Source organism: Dromaius novaehollandiae, chromosome 9 (assembly GCF_036370855.1).
Source record: "Dromaius novaehollandiae isolate bDroNov1 chromosome 9, bDroNov1.hap1, whole genome shotgun sequence".
NCBI lineage: Eukaryota > Metazoa > Chordata > Aves > Casuariiformes > Dromaiidae > Dromaius > Dromaius novaehollandiae.
The window spans coordinates 18,961,095-18,976,950 of NC_088106.1; the positions used below are offsets into that span (position 1 = coordinate 18,961,095).

The window sequence follows — 15,856 nt, forward strand, 5'->3', positions numbered from 1 at the left end:
GAGGGGGCTGCTCGGCGCGGGGCGAGGCGTCGAGCCCACGAGCACCAGGGCGTCGGCAGCACCCAACGGGGCGGGGGCAGCCGGGGCAGGGCGCGGAGCGGGCACCGGGGGCGCCGCTTCCCCGGCAGAGGGGGCTGCCAAAAGGCCGGACGCCGGGCACCGCGGCGGCAGCCCGCAGCAGGCACCGAGGGGACGAGCAAGGCCTTTCCACCCAACCAGGACTTTCAGAGGAAACAAACACGAAAAGGCAGTGAAAATAAGCTTTTTTTTTTTTTTTTAATGAGAACCCCTTTCTGGTTTTCTCTGGCTTTATAAGCACGCCTGTCTGAATAAAAAGTTAGAGCTGTGGAAGCGATACAGGGGTAGGAAGAGGAAAGCTCACCAGTAACCTCCTCAGGCCTTCTCCAGGGAACTCAAGTGCCTGCGTCCATGCCCAACACGGGAACACAGTATTTCTGAAATACTTATCGTCTTTCTTTGTTTCCTCTCATATGGATGCTTCTAGACATCGTTGCTATTGCTTTTTTTCCTTTTTACATTAAAATTATATGTGCCATTTTATCCTTCAACTTCACAGAGCCTACATTTGGTTGTACACTGTACAAGCTACCACACACAAACTTGCACCTATCACCCTGTTTGTGTGTTTATCTAGTTTAGTTTACATAGGTGCTAATTCCCAAATCCTTTCTTTACTGCATCAGTTTGTAGCATGTTGAGATACAGAACCAGAGCCTTAGCTGATGAGTGTCACAGCTCTACTGTGGCTGAGCTATGAGGATTTATATGAGGTGAAAATCTGAATCAGTTTCTTGAATCTCCTTTACAAAAAGCTTGTTTGGTTAAAGGAAACATTCACACTCTTGTGTGAAAGTGAACGTTACTCTGGGAAGACAATTCATTTCGGATGGTGCTAGCTGTTGTTATTCTTCAACATCTATCTTCAAACTCTTACCCCAAGAAGCATTAGCAGTTGCCTTTATAAAACCATTTTGATTTAATCAAAGTAAGTTCTGAGTAACTTTGGATATGAAATAGCCACATAATTTGAGTGGCTTTTTCCTGGCGGTAACAAAGCACTACAGCAACAGTTTACATGACAGCAAATACTGGGTCTTACAGAGGAAATTGCTGAGTGCCTGAGTAGATACTTACTAGAGCTGCGTATCTCAAGAATGGAGCATTTATTCCTGCACTGTACAGAATAAATAACCCTCAATTCAGTCTGTCTTGAATGAGGACTTAGACTGGTTGTCTCCAGAAACAGGGCAAAGAACCTCAAACTGTGTACAACACAGTCTTTGTTTTAAACTGGGAATACAAAACCAGGTAATTATCAAATATTAGTAATTTATTATTGTTCAGACAATATAAACAAGTAAACAGAGACAGAAAGTTGTAAATCCAAACACTTAATTCTCTGCAACTCCCAGGATCCCCTTACTTAATAAAAACTAGATAGATACATCTTTGTATCAACATGTTGTGCAAGATATTCAAGATGGAAAGCTCATTCTTACTTCTCTCATCAAGACTCCTGGGTTTTGCCACACTTGTGACTGTTTTCAAGAGTTGAGAGGCAAAGTAGCAGCTTCATACATTTATTTAAAAAAAATCTTTAGTTTTTATTCTTTTTAGCTGTCTCACTTTCTTGTTTGGCTTATGGTAACAATGTTATTAAAAGTTAAGCTGCAGAATCTTTGGCTAATATTTATGGCTGCAGAGAAAGTTAAACAAATATTTACCTTAAGATTAATATGAAAATTATGGACTTCATCTTACCCAGACCACGTACCAGTCTTTCTAGCAAAACCTCAGCATATATGGAATACACTTCAGGACAAAACAAAGGAACAATCCACAAGAAAATGCAATATATGTGTGTCCAAGACTGGACTACCCAGCTCTTTATTGTTTTCTTATACAATATTTTATGAAAAAGAAAAATCAGATGTTTAGTCCACCTGCAAAAGGTAATGTATATGCAGATCTAATAATGCCATGATTACGTTTCTGCTATTTCCTGTTTTTTTCTTAAGACACAGATGATAAAAGTTCCTGCTCAGTCACAGAACAAATTACTACTACATATTTAAAGTTTGTTCCCCCCAAAATGTTTCATCAGCTTATCATCATAGTTTCCAGATGTTATCCAGCCTTCACTTGCTTTCATTAAAGTCAATGGCAAGACTCTCATTGACTTCAACAGGAATTAAGCTCTCAGAGAATAAGGCAAGGATGCTAACTTTTATGCAGTTTGGGGTAATATGATAGTATTGGAATGCACCCTTACACAGGTATGACTATGTAAATAACACCCACAAAAATCAAACGATGTTTCACAATAGGTCCTGAAATAACTTACGTAAAATGATGCAGATTCTTACATACTATGGAAAGTACATGAATGAAGCTTAATTGACTTTTTTTTTCTTTTTAAAGCAATACGACTTTGTGATCTTCATTTGGTAATGAACATGTTCTGAAAACAGTATGACTCATAAATAATCAGTGTTATGAAATCGAATGAAATCTTATAAACACATTATTAAAATAGAATTACAGAGTATATTTGTGCATACAAATTTTCTCTAGTTTTACACTAAGCTGCAGAATTCTGTAAACTGCGAGGCATTCATCGTGCTTAACATGGCAGAATATTATGTTCAGTTTCTTCATTATTTTATTTTGTTTAGTCCTCTTCCCATCAAACATGCAAACACTGTCATCACCATTTTTGGCTTCACTTCAACCAGATCATCTGGGAGAGCATATATACGAGCACCAATTTTTCGAGCAACTGAAATTGCATACCTTAGAAAAGAAGAAGAATAAAATAGTTATTTTATTTGTATCTGCTAAGGTGCTCAGATTCACAACAACAGATTTTAATAACAGGACATGTCTATTCAATCAGTATTTATGCTCTGGGACATTATAATGGACATTACTGTGGAAAAGATATGTATCAACAATTGCACTGGCAAATGCTTTGTTAGTGGTTATCAAAGCATTTATTTTTCTCAAACCAGAATGGGTTACAGCAGGCTACTAATAAATCAATTGCAGTGGAGCAGTGGTAGGTCATACCAGCAGTGAATTTGAGTTCATATTTTGAATATGATAGTAATATTCTAGAGCTATTTTTCTATCTAAAATGCAATTTATTCTATTTGAAACAGATCAATTTACATTAATGTAAATTCTCACTGTTAACAAATCAATAAATCATATTCATTACATCATGAATTCATGCATTTCCTGCACTTAAGGAAAAGAAAGTATTCCTTCAAAACTTACTTAGCATTATTCAATTTGTCTTCATCAGAAAGGTGTTCTCTTTTGACCATTTCTGGGCGAACTGCTTTTGGTGCAATGGCATCTATTAAATCTAGTACAGGTAAACTAGTGCTAATTGATTTGTCCTAAAAGAAAAGACCAAAAAGATTAATAAGGAATTTATTTGCTTTCATTACTCTGCCTTCATAATGCAAAAAAACCGTACAGCACATCTTATTTATGTACTGAAAGACAGCAGTGCATTTTGTTGCTTTATTGCATGAGTTTTTTCCTCCCTTTATGAGGCCTAATGTTTTTGGCACATAGAATCTGTTAAAGGTTCTCTCTCAGTTTTGCTATTATTACACAAATGTAAACAGCTTAAATTGATTTAGTGAAAGCAGAACCCCACCTCTACCTCTAAAGGAAAAAAAGAACCTTTGAAAGAAGTCCAAGGACCAGACTTGTCAAGACAACAAAGAGATATCTGCATTCCCCAACTACTCTAATTCTTCTCCTTTTCTCTTAATGGAACTACTTCCTGCAGCTAGCTTGTGGTTCACTCTTTTTATAGTTTTTGGGACTCAGATGGTATTCTGAGCTAATACTAGCAGTCTGTGTTTTGTCTTCAGTATACTAAAAAGTGTTTTCTTCTATTCTTAAAATAGCAGATGCTATTGCCACAATTATTTCTTCCCAACTGTTAAGAATGATAAGCAGCCTAGTACAAGATAATGTCAAACCAGCAATCAGCAGACAGTGCCAGTGTGGCTGGCTCTGTTTCTCCAGAGGCTTAGCACATAAGCCATGTGATGTATTTGCCTTCGCCACCAGGTTAGAGCTATGATTTCAAATTCACTGGAGTCCCATAGAGCCTCCACGCTAATTACATATTTAAAAATAGTATATACATTTCTTTGAAGACATTAAAAACCATGGGATGTCTCCAAGACCATAAACCAAAAAATTCCTTTGTAATTTTTATCATTTGCACTGCTGCCAATAAGACTTTCCTTTCTTAGTCCAAAAACAATATTAGAGACCTCCAATTTCTCTGCTATACAATGTAGTAATGTGAAAATACATACATGATTGTTGTCAAAAATCAGTAATAAGAGAGATATGTTGAATAATGCCTCTTTAAATCAGTAGCTCCTTATCTTTATGATCCACCGTCAGTCGATTTACCTTAAAACAAAAATAATCCCCTTCCTCCCGCCCCCAGAATAGACATACCAAAAAAAAAAAAAATCAAGATGCTAGTACAGATTGTTACTTTCAACTTATTTATACCAGCATTATTACAATTTATGTAGAAATGACAGAAGAATCAATCGCACTGAAGAAAATAAGATCAAGACCTGTCCAAATAATCTTCTGCAGTAAAAATTAAATATTTTGTTGTATAAAATAATTTGATACTACCTTTCTGCCTAAAGCTTATCTAATTCAATTTCATTACACAATGAGACCTCAGTTATTTAACCTGCTAGGCCCTTATGTTCCCGTTGTGAACCACATCCACATACAGCAGTTTCAATGGGTACAATGAACCCGTACTAAAAGGCTACATTTGTGAGCAATTATCAATCTGCCATTTCTAAAGAATGACGATCACACAGCATGACACACCTCACATATGACTTTCCATGCTTAACACTTTAAAAATGTTAAAGGAAAACTTCTTGTATCAATTTTCTCATATTTGCTGAATGGGAAAAAGTTCCTGCAGTGTTCTGAAGTATTTGCTGGCATTGATCTGTTTTGTTAGCTCCGCAGCCCATCAGCAATGCTACTGATACCGAGCAGTGTGCTGGTTAACTTGGGCTCCCTCTGCTGGCTCTGACACTGCCCATGAGTAAGTAATCTTGAATAGCTACTACTAAAAAATGCTGAAAACATTTTTCAGGGTATTTCCAGAATTGTTTTCCATGTCCACAAATATAAGAGTCCACAAATCCAAACATTTGGAAGGTGTTTGACATGCCATGCCTAAATAAAGTCCCTTTGAGAGTTCACCTCTTTTTCTTTTTGTTTTGTTTTTAATCTTACAGCAGCAACTATCATTTCCTTTTTGTTATTTCTTATAAACAGAGCTGTAGGATACTTTTGAAGATGCAGAGTCTCAAAAATATTTCCTGATCAGGTTATTCTAGCTAATGAGAGATCAACTGTTAGAGCCAAATTATTAACAGGATCAGATTAAAAATCCCAGATCTGATTACATTTGGAAAGAAGGAAAGTAAATTAATTTGATTACCTTGAAACTAGTAATTGAAGTTTTCTTGTTTGCATTTGCAAGTGTCTGATTCACCCATTTAATAATAATTTCATCATTTACTTTTTCCCCCTCTCCAAGGTCTGATAATACATTTAAAGTATACCTTTAATAAAGAAAATAAAAGACAGAATCTGAATCAAGTGAGTGATAGAACACTTCTCTGCTAAAGGAAAAAAAAAATCAAGCTATAAGCAAAAGTAAAATATTATTTCAGAGCAGTAACAGTGCCAAATACTCATCTGTGTAAGATATCTTTACCTTATAAACTCAAAATCACTTTTTTAGTTGTTGCAAGAGTAAAATTACATCCAAAAGCCCATAATATCCACTGTTACCTCCTCTTTCTATATTTCTATATTTTCTTTCTATATTTCACATCATATTACCTTTATTTTGTAAGCTTAAATGGCTCCCTAGCATTCAATCACTTTGAAAACTGAATTGCAACAGTTTGAGAAACAAAAGCACAGAGAGTTTCAGCGCAGGTATAAGAAAATTAACTTATGGAAAATATTTTCTATAAAAATATTCTTTATTGAAGTTAATTTATAATACTATATTTTTTTCCATCAGTGCACTAGCAAGATCTTCATCTTACAGTAGTTATATCACTACAACTGTGATGGCCTAAAAATCCCCCCCACCCCAAGTCTATAGCATAGACTACCTCTTCCTACATATCTTCGCCTCCTTTTTAAAAAATTTTTAAAAATATTGAAATCACTCCCTGCATAAAGAAAGGCATGGAAAGAATAGAATCTACACAAAATAAAGAATTTTTGTGCTTTTGTACTTTCTGAATGATTTATAATTTTGAGATAATCATTATTTTCAACACAGTATTTAGTATATAAGGTTTCCCTTGATTCTATCTAAATGCATGTTTAAAAAAATTGACTATCATGCCTTCAATCTCAACACGATATATAAAACAAAAGTACAAAAGTTTATCTTGGAGAAGTGGAATCTTTAGAAATGGCTCTCTGAAATACTTGTTTTATTTTAAATACACTAGCAAATTGCACTTGGTTCCATCAGTTCCTGATTTGCTATGCATTTTCTCAGTGTTCTACAACTACAAAGAAAAGTGTTAACTTATGTAAATTGCCGTATTTCTTCAAACACTATTTAAATATCTGTAGCAGTATTACAGCCTTATTTGTTAATGACTGGGGCATTTCCAAACAAAAAGTAAAAAAAACCCCAAAACAAACAAACAAAAAAAAAACCCACACAAACATTGTGAAGCTGGTTCTTTGATTACAAAAGGTTCAAAAGATTATTCAGTTATATTTAAATCTTTGAATGAATATAAATAGCTAATTTTGACCTTAAATTTAATATAGATTAATCTTTTTTTAATATTTCCCATAGCATTAACTCACATACAGAACAGTTATGACTGCTTCACTGTATAACCATGTTACTTATGTTTTAGGCCAGTCTCTTTATTGTAGAGTATGAAATTTTACTCAGATTATGAAACACTTGTACCTGATGATAACATGTACACCTCCACTAAAGTGAATGCACCTGTTCATATTAGGTGAATGGAACATTTGCCTTAAGTTGCCTTGAAATACACTTTTTATATATATAAAATATTTATATATACACACACATACATATTGCATGTACTACACCTAGAAGAATCCCATTACCTTCTCATCAGCTGCCATACCAAAGCCAAAGTCAGAGTTCGATTACCCTCATTTAGATCATGTCCAGCAATACCAACCAGGGAGAATTTGGCTTTTGTCTTCCCAAGTTCTACTGCATAATTACAATTCTCAATCTAAAAATAAATGTTTAATGTTTACAAATAATGAATAAAACTCCTTAATATTTCTATAATACAGACCTATTATCTGTATGTGTTTTGAATTCACTTGGTTTAGTATCAATTATGATGAGATTTGGGGCTAGAGAAAGATTTCTAGCCTTTCTATAGTATGCTAAAATCATAATGCAGCTTTACTATTCTCGCAGATAAAAACACATTATGTAATACTCCAATGATAATCTTATTTCACACCTGATGAAATCAAGTTCACCTCCAAAGTCAATAAAATTGTATATACTTACATCAAAACTGAATTTGGAAGCATATTAAAATGTATTCTTTTTAAATAGACAGTAAGCTTTCTCTCTTATGTTTTTGGCTTTATAAAGATCACACAACTAACTGAAAGTTTGGATGTTTTAAGTCTTGTGCAAATTCTCCTGGAAGAATATAAAACTGCTCTGGGAGGGAAACATCTCATGGTGTAAGCACATCAGACACAATAGCTGTGTCAGGCCTGAAATTTTTACTTAGATAGCTTAGTTAGACCCTACATTAAGTATTACGAACAGTTGTCCACATTTAGAAGCCAAAGTAATGTATTTTATTTCAATGAATAAAGAGCTGTTTTATCATACCCAGAAGACTCCCCCCCACACCTTTTTTCTTGCCAGGACTGTCCCAGTAACACACAAATCAGCCAGTCCAGAATACTACAAACAGCCCAATGGGAGACAGTGAAACTGGACTGTATTAGAGTATCTACGCACCTTTTTCATATTACCACCAAGTAAAGGATAAGGAGGTTTGTTGACATGGTTCCAATCAACTGGCACCCGAGTCATGTCATACAATTGGAAGATTATTAAAGCATCAGAGATGTCACTAATCAGGGAAAAATAATGTTTTTAATTAAAAAAACTCAAGTTCACAATGACAGTGTTAACCAGTACTTCAGACTACTGGAAGTGTCCATTAAGCTGCTGAAAAAATCCAGTTACATAAATAAAAATGTTTTAGTCTTTGAAGAAATTGCCCTATCCTACTTAGTGATTCCTTACTTTATTTAAATTAAATTTTATCTCCAACTTTATTATTTTCACAAATCTTAGTGAAGTAAGTAGAGCCACTGTTTTTTCAACTTTAATTAAACGATTGCTTTCATAGGGTAGGTATAGATAAAAACATCTAGCTAAACAGATTTTACTTATTGATCTGGTTTTAGTGTTTCAGAACTCATGCCTAATCTGCACTTATAGTCTTAAAGACTAATCAAAACCAATATACTTATCTTGTGAAAGAAGAATATTAAGGAAAATTATTACTTTCCTATAATAAATTACATTCCTGATGATCTCCTTCAGCTGCTCACCAACTGAAATTAGTAGTTAGCTGTAAGCATTCTCCATTTTCGGCTGTCTATAGAGAATATGACTTCACAGAGGTGATAAAACAGAAGCAATTAATTATACGAGCAAGTATACATGAAAGCAGATGTTCACAGTTGCTCCCTATATCACATATTTTATTCATGGGATTGAAATTCACTGCCAGCACAATTTGAAAGCGATCAGAAACACATAAAGAGCGCACTAAAAAGTCTTTCCTTCTGTGGGTTCTCCACAGTAAAATCAATTTGTTAAAACTAATTTTTATCTATTAGTAGAATAAATTTTAAATTTTTATTATAAATACAATTTATGTTTTATATTATAAATGGAATTTATATTCAAATTTCATATAAATTACTGCTATAGTTTATCCCCTTTTGGTAGATACTCCCTCACAGGAGAAGGAAATCTTTATTTAATTGGAAATAGCTTTCAGGGTATGGTTCTCTTTAGGAGGATGTGAGAATCTGGCATATCAATTTGAATGGTTCATGAGGAGGACTAGGATTTTGTCTTTCATAGGAAGCTAATAAAACTCTTCTTGATCTGCATTCTGATACTATGGAATAAGTGTAGGCTAGTTTACAAGTACATCCATAACCATGCTATGTTACTGTCTATTCAGCAGACATCTACACAATTCAGCATTACATTATTGTTTTAATAGATTATATGGTCACTGTGCATTCTACTAGTATCTTTCATCAAAGAAAATAAAAAACGTGTTTTATAAAACACAAATTACTTTTTTTTTTTTTCCAAGCATAATATTATTTAAAATACAAGTGAATAAATGGAGCATATCAAAACATTTTAGGTCTACTATTTCTATATCCTGAGTGCAATATCTAAATCATATACTGCTTAATGTGGTTCTATAGATCAGTTCTGAAATTCCTCTTGTGGCTATATGGAACAAAACTTGGAAATCACTATTCTAACAGAAGTAAAACTTCCCTTTCTTCATGTTGTTACTGCACTATAACAAATACTTAGAAATATCTACTTTATTACATCTAAGGGAGATTAAAAGATCATCAGAAGAGGAAGAGGGAAAAAAAAAAAGAAAAGCCTTACCTGTACAAATGGTTAACATATGGGCTTACACCCAGTGAATTCATCCAGTTTCTAAATGTCCTTTCTTCATTACTTTCTCCTGTATCGAAAAGTATAATTCTATATAAATTACTTGGACAAGGAATGTTTAAATGACTCACATATGCACAATCAGCAAGTTACTCTAAATAGCTCCTGCACTACATTTTTTGTCTTAAATTTTGTCTTAAAAATTTACATTCATCCTTTCCATAACAGTAGTCTAATAAATAAATATATATATTAGTATGTAGTATGTAAGTATAAAATCTGTAAGGTTTATTTTCCCAGCAGTATGTAGCAATACATTACCTACATACTAAATTACCTAAAACTCATTTTAACAATGGATTTCTGGCCAATTATTTGTGAATCAATGCTGCATATACCATTTCCTCTCAAAGAAGGACATTTAAAGTAAATATTTAGACTGAAAATCTGAGCCTGGAATATCCTCATTGCTTTGTTCTGCTAGGCTGATTATCCAATGAATGAAAACAGAAAGGATACTGAGAGGGAGAAATCCTCCCCAAACAAACCATGAAAGAACAGATCATACAGAACTTGAACACAGTTAAATCTGAGTAAGATTTTTCTTTGCTTTTTTTTTTGTTTATTCCTTAGTGGGTAATGGTACTGAGTTTGTCTAAGAGATTTGTATAGCATGAAAACTGTCTCATTTAGTACTGAAATTCAGGCTAAATAGAGAACAGCACATGTTTTTGTGAAATGAAGCTAATGTTTAAACAGGTGTTTATCATTAGAATAGAAAGAAAACCTATTTAATATTACTTTTTCAAGAAACAGAGCTCTATCATGAATTTTTAGATTAAGATTAGAATTCTAATCTATGTCTTCCCCTTTTATACAAAAATGACTTCAAAATACATTTAATCAAAACCATAATTTAAATTCAGACATTTCTGAGAAAGTTTTCATCTATAATTGATATTTTTCAACAGAATAGATTTTATAAAAAATTTCAGCCAGGTTAAGAGTTAATTAGAAATAGATATTCATCCTACTGCTATTTTTTCTTTCTAAATTATGAGGTATTTCATATGCAATTCAAACTATATTTGTTTCAAAGATTCACTAGAAAAAAAAATTACCAAAGCTTCATTAAATCCTAAAACAAAAGAAAAATACTATTCTTCAAGGTCTTCAGGCAGTCAGCTGTTTTCACGCAGTCAGCTGTTTTCATGCATTTTGTTCCACAATAAAATTTAAAAGACAGTGAAGGATTATATTTTATGACAAAAATATTAATATCTTTTTCTGTAAAAAAGGTAAAGATAAGCAGAAGCATGATACAAAATAAATGATACCTACTGATAAATAGCAACATAAGAGGTTATAATATTTTGAAGCACGCCCCTTTTTGTTTTTGTGAAGCTTTTAGGGTTACTGATCTTGGAGTTAGTTTGCAGTGTCTAAAAATCTTTGGCTGTAGGGTGCTTTAGGGACGCTTGTATATTGGAAAGACAATAGCTAAATTATTTAATGAAATCTTACTAAAGAAAGCAGAGCTACTCAGCTAGAGACTGAGAATTTTAAACTGCATGCTTAATACCATCAAAAGAATCCAAAGTAGACAAGCAGAAGCAAGAACGTGCAAAGTTGGGAAGTGCACTTTTGGCTAGCAGGAACCCAGGAACTAAAGACAGCATACCATATTTAATATGCCACTCTAAACAAATCCCTTTATCATGCAACACATAAGCATTCGTAAGTTTTCCAGATGGCTGAGAACTGACCCATTTTTTCTCTCCATTCTTTTATTCAAAATATACCTTGTGATCCTATCAGGAGCATATCTTCTGCTGTGCGGTGCAGCAGATAGCCAAAATCATAGGAAAACTGCAGAAAGGGGGCAGAGCTACACAAAAGAAAGAGGAGCAATTTGGTAGTATCCTTCATGTAGCCATCCTTCTTCTCTGAGATCATTATGCTATGGAATTGAGTGGGTAGTAGCCATAAGGATGAGTTCAAGAATTCAAAGGCCTCCAAATACTTAGATTCTCTCTGAAAGACAACAGAGCTTAAGATGCAGTTTTGCACCCCAAGTTCAACTGGCCTGAATAGGAGTAGTTAACCCTCTCATATTAACAGCCTTAAAGGCTGCCAATGGACTAAGCAATAGCAGCAGCAGAGACAACATACATACTGGAGGATATGTGGGTGGATAGAAGTCCCTCCTCTTCCTCCCCCCAAGAACTCAGCCTTCTGTGTGAATTAGATACCAGACTCTGCTGCCTTTTCCACAAGGGAGAAGTCCCTTGGAGCAACAGCAGCACTCAATTAAAGGCTATGCAATTACTGAGGTCAAGACTTTTTTTTTTTTTGCCCACCAAGAACCAATTGTTCCTTTTGCTATGTAGGTATACCTGAGGGATGTGCTCCCTGCATACAAAAGTGCACATCACCAGACTCATGAAGCATTATCAGAGTATATGGAGAAGATTGCAATTTATGCCCAATGTTCATTGTCTTAAACCAAGCAAACAAAGAGAAGAGACATGTCATACTTTTGGGGCAGTATTGGGGGGGAGGAAATCATTGGAAAGACAGAATTTAACACAAGAAAACTAAGACTCTTGAGAAACTCTACTCACCCACTTACCCTCACCCATTTACAAGCCTAGAGCTTTAGATCTTGGCTCATGGAAGGGCCCTACTCGTTAAACCCACAGAAAGAACTATATGGCATTTGACTAGTGCAAGTCTTGCCCCGATTTATATACACTCTATGGGGGGTTTTGTCCCTCCCCCCCATCTTTTTAATTACGACAGCATATTAAAGCAATAGAAAAAACACAAGAACAATGCAAAAATCAACCAGAAGAAAAGGACAGAGCTGATTAAAACACTAAAAAAAAGACGACTACAGAATAAACACTTTTATGGAGTACAGAAAAATACTAAATACAGTACCTACATTAGGAGGAGTCAAATCTGCATTTCATGAAGCAAAATAGGAAAGCATTATAAATTATGAGTCAGATTACACCTGCCCATCTATGACAAAACTACAACAAAATGAATGCCTTATATTTTATATAACAATAACTTGAAAAAAAAAAAAACACAGTAAAAACACTGGCTTTTATGGAAGAAAAATGTAACAGGAAAACACATTAACAATATTGCCTTTTGGCTGAAATAATTATTTTGATGGTTTGTATCTACATGCCAGCACAGGAGTTGTTATTTATAGAAGGGGGAATATCTTATACTTGCCCCTAAACAGGTAACAGTGGCATGATTATGCCACTGAAACCTATACTATAAATAGCAGTTCAAATTTGGCCAGTACTTACCATTATAAAGTCTAGTATTCAGGTGCTTGTCACTTTTCCAATCTGTTTTGTCTGAGACTTTGATCTCATCTAAATATTTTAGGAAAGTTCAGAAACTAGTTCAGCTGTTTTGTATCATGCCAATGAAAACCCTCCTAAATTTGACCAAGTTTTCAGTATTTCAAATAAAGCTAAGTAAAGATTTGCTGGCAAGTGCAGCTTTATGTTCAGAAGAGACAAGCTGAACTGAACATATTCTACCTCCACACAGCTCTTGCATACATTTACAACAAAACTGCAGCAGAGGAAGAATAGGCTTTTACTTCATTCATTCTTCCTGGACACCAGAGATTGCAATGACAAGGGACATTCGCAGCTGGAAAAAGGAAGACTGCCTCCTGTGCTTTAACACCTCCACCACAGCTGGCATGCATGAAACTGGAAGAGGAAGCCTGAGACAGGAGTGGTCTGGGGGATACAAGATTTGCGGAATAGGGATGCAGTGGAACAGACAAGTTGTGGAAAGAGGAGGAGCAAGGAATACAGACTCACCTAGATGGTAAGGAAACCTGACAGGTATAGTAAGAGGAAGGCAGGAGTAGGCAGTGCAGAGGAATGTGTGAACATTGTTGGTGATTCTCCTGAGTGCAGCAAGCCTCATTCTCACCATTCCTCTGAGATCAGCGAACAACTGTGAAATACACTGGCAGGAGCTGTTTCATTATCCTAGATTAGCTGGTCCACAAAAAGGGCAACAGCCAAAGATTGCTACCAGTAATTAGTGATAACTATCCCTTTATCTCTAGCGTTAGGGGTCTGAACTATACATTTAAAGTTCCAAACTTGATACCATAGGATCAATAGAGCTTGCTGATTCAGAAGCCTCTTTTTATCAGTTTGCTGCCTTTTAAAACAGCAAATTAATACACACAATATAAATACAAATACAAACAGTGAAAAATACTTTAAAAACCTATTACAATTGCATAGTCAAGCACTCCGAATTATGAAAAGCTAGAATTTGCATACCAGCTAAAATATAAACCGTATGGAAAGGAGCACAGAAAACTAGAAGGGAAATGAGAAATTTTTTGCTCCTGCAAATGAAATGATCAAAGGTTATTCAGGAACAGCCTTTGGTCAGGCCAACATAAGTGAACAAAATTCCACATTCCAATATTCACAGTAATGGGGACTTCTGCTACAAGCTTATATTGAAAGCTAATGAGAAAGCTCTACATACTGGTGTTAACACAAGCACCATCACATAGGGATTCTATATTGCATCCTAGAAGGAAAACTTAAAGTAGAAATCACTAACGTTATCTCCTACATGCTTAGCAAGATGAGTACCTTCTAATAAATTGAGATCATATGCTGAATTGTCAGGCTTGTGTAGGGTTGGATATGTGTTAAAGAGATTTGCAACAAAAGCCACATTGAGTTTAGGGTTGCCTGCAACCACATCAGCTGGTGTAACAAACTGCCTGCAGCCCAATTTTTCTGCCTGTTGGAGCATGTATTCAGCCCTCTTCAAGTCACTTTTTTCCTAAAAAAACAAACAAACAAAAAAAGAAAGTAAAATCAAATTAAAAATTAACTTGTAATGAATACTGGCATGTTCCATTCTTTCCTCAATCTGCAGTCTGGCAAGTCTTTAAATGACTTGTGCCAGTCCCTCCCCTCCTCTCCCCCAGTGCTTGTGTTTGCCCCTCTTCCTATCTTCCTGTCCTTCACTTCCATGGCTGCCCATTCAGCATGCCTCCCGAATCACAGCAGCAAAGGCAGCAGCCAGAGTGGAGTGGTTTTATTTCTGTTTCCAGGCTGTTGATACCTGCACTGCACACAGACTGTGGTTCATGTGCCATAGGTTCACCACCACTGCTTCAGACTGACATCCTCAAGCATAATAATTACAGATGATGCCGCAAACTGTATACAGGTGTTTGAACTTTTCAGAATGTGATAATCTACCACCTTGTTTTTCTTTGATTATTTTTACTCTGAATCTTCTTAGTTTGTAACCTGTGTGTTATGAATAAAGGGTTTTTTTAAATGAATCTATGTAGAATAAATCAGTCTTCAAAACCATGTAGCATATAACTTGTGCCTCTAATTTTCATAACACTAGCTGTTACAACTCAGAAGGAAATGAGTTAGTAACTGAATTACTGTTAGAATGAAATAAGAGCCAGGAATTCAACATTCATACACTCTACCAGAAACTTGCTCTAAAAAAACATATTACATGTTATTGATACTGGCTTATAACCTATTAGGGAACATGAACATACAAATTGTAGATTTTCAGGGTGTGGGGGGGGGGGCGGGAATGGGGATGGATGGATGGATGGGGACTACCCTTTCTCACCCCCCCCCCAAAAAAAAACCAAAACAAAAGCAACAAATAAACAAAAAAATCTCTCTTCATGGTTTTCATAATTATAATGAATGAGATCCCACTTCTTAGATTTCTGATTGATACAGATCTCTTAGGCAGTATATTGAATTTTGTATCAAAGCATTCTCAAAGTAATATTTCCAAGCAGCATCAAATAGCAGCTTACAGAAAAGTGTTTTCACATCTGCCTAGGCTAACATGTTTTTGACCCTCATATTGCTTTACAATTTGTTGCCTGATGGTTGCTGCACTTTCCTTCCTTGCTTGTTACTGGAAGGGCTGACACATTATCTATGAATGTTATTTAATATGAGGAAGGATCACAAG

At 35.2% G+C, this 15,856-nt stretch overlaps 1 protein-coding gene across 5 annotated transcripts in view; it reads right to left on the bottom strand.

Annotated features, from left to right (window-relative positions):
* Window positions 1-1,869: 1,869 nt before the first annotated feature.
* The window catches only part of PLS1 (plastin 1), a 48,504-nt gene continuing 34,517 nt past the window's right edge, over window positions 1,870-15,856 (bottom strand). For all 5 annotated transcript variants that reach the window (XM_064516858.1, XM_064516857.1, XM_064516854.1 and 2 more), the window contains 7 exons: window positions 14,482-14,677; window positions 9,812-9,890; window positions 8,114-8,228; window positions 7,222-7,355; window positions 5,540-5,663; window positions 3,301-3,425; window positions 1,870-2,814 (listed from right to left, as the gene is read on the bottom strand). In XM_064516858.1, coding sequence (XP_064372928.1) covers window positions 2,679-2,814; window positions 3,301-3,425; window positions 5,540-5,663; window positions 7,222-7,355; window positions 8,114-8,228; window positions 9,812-9,890; window positions 14,482-14,677 — 909 coding nt within the window. In that variant the 3' untranslated portion in view covers window positions 1,870-2,678. The remainder of the gene's footprint in view (window positions 2,815-3,300; window positions 3,426-5,539; window positions 5,664-7,221; window positions 7,356-8,113; window positions 8,229-9,811; window positions 9,891-14,481; window positions 14,678-15,856) is intronic.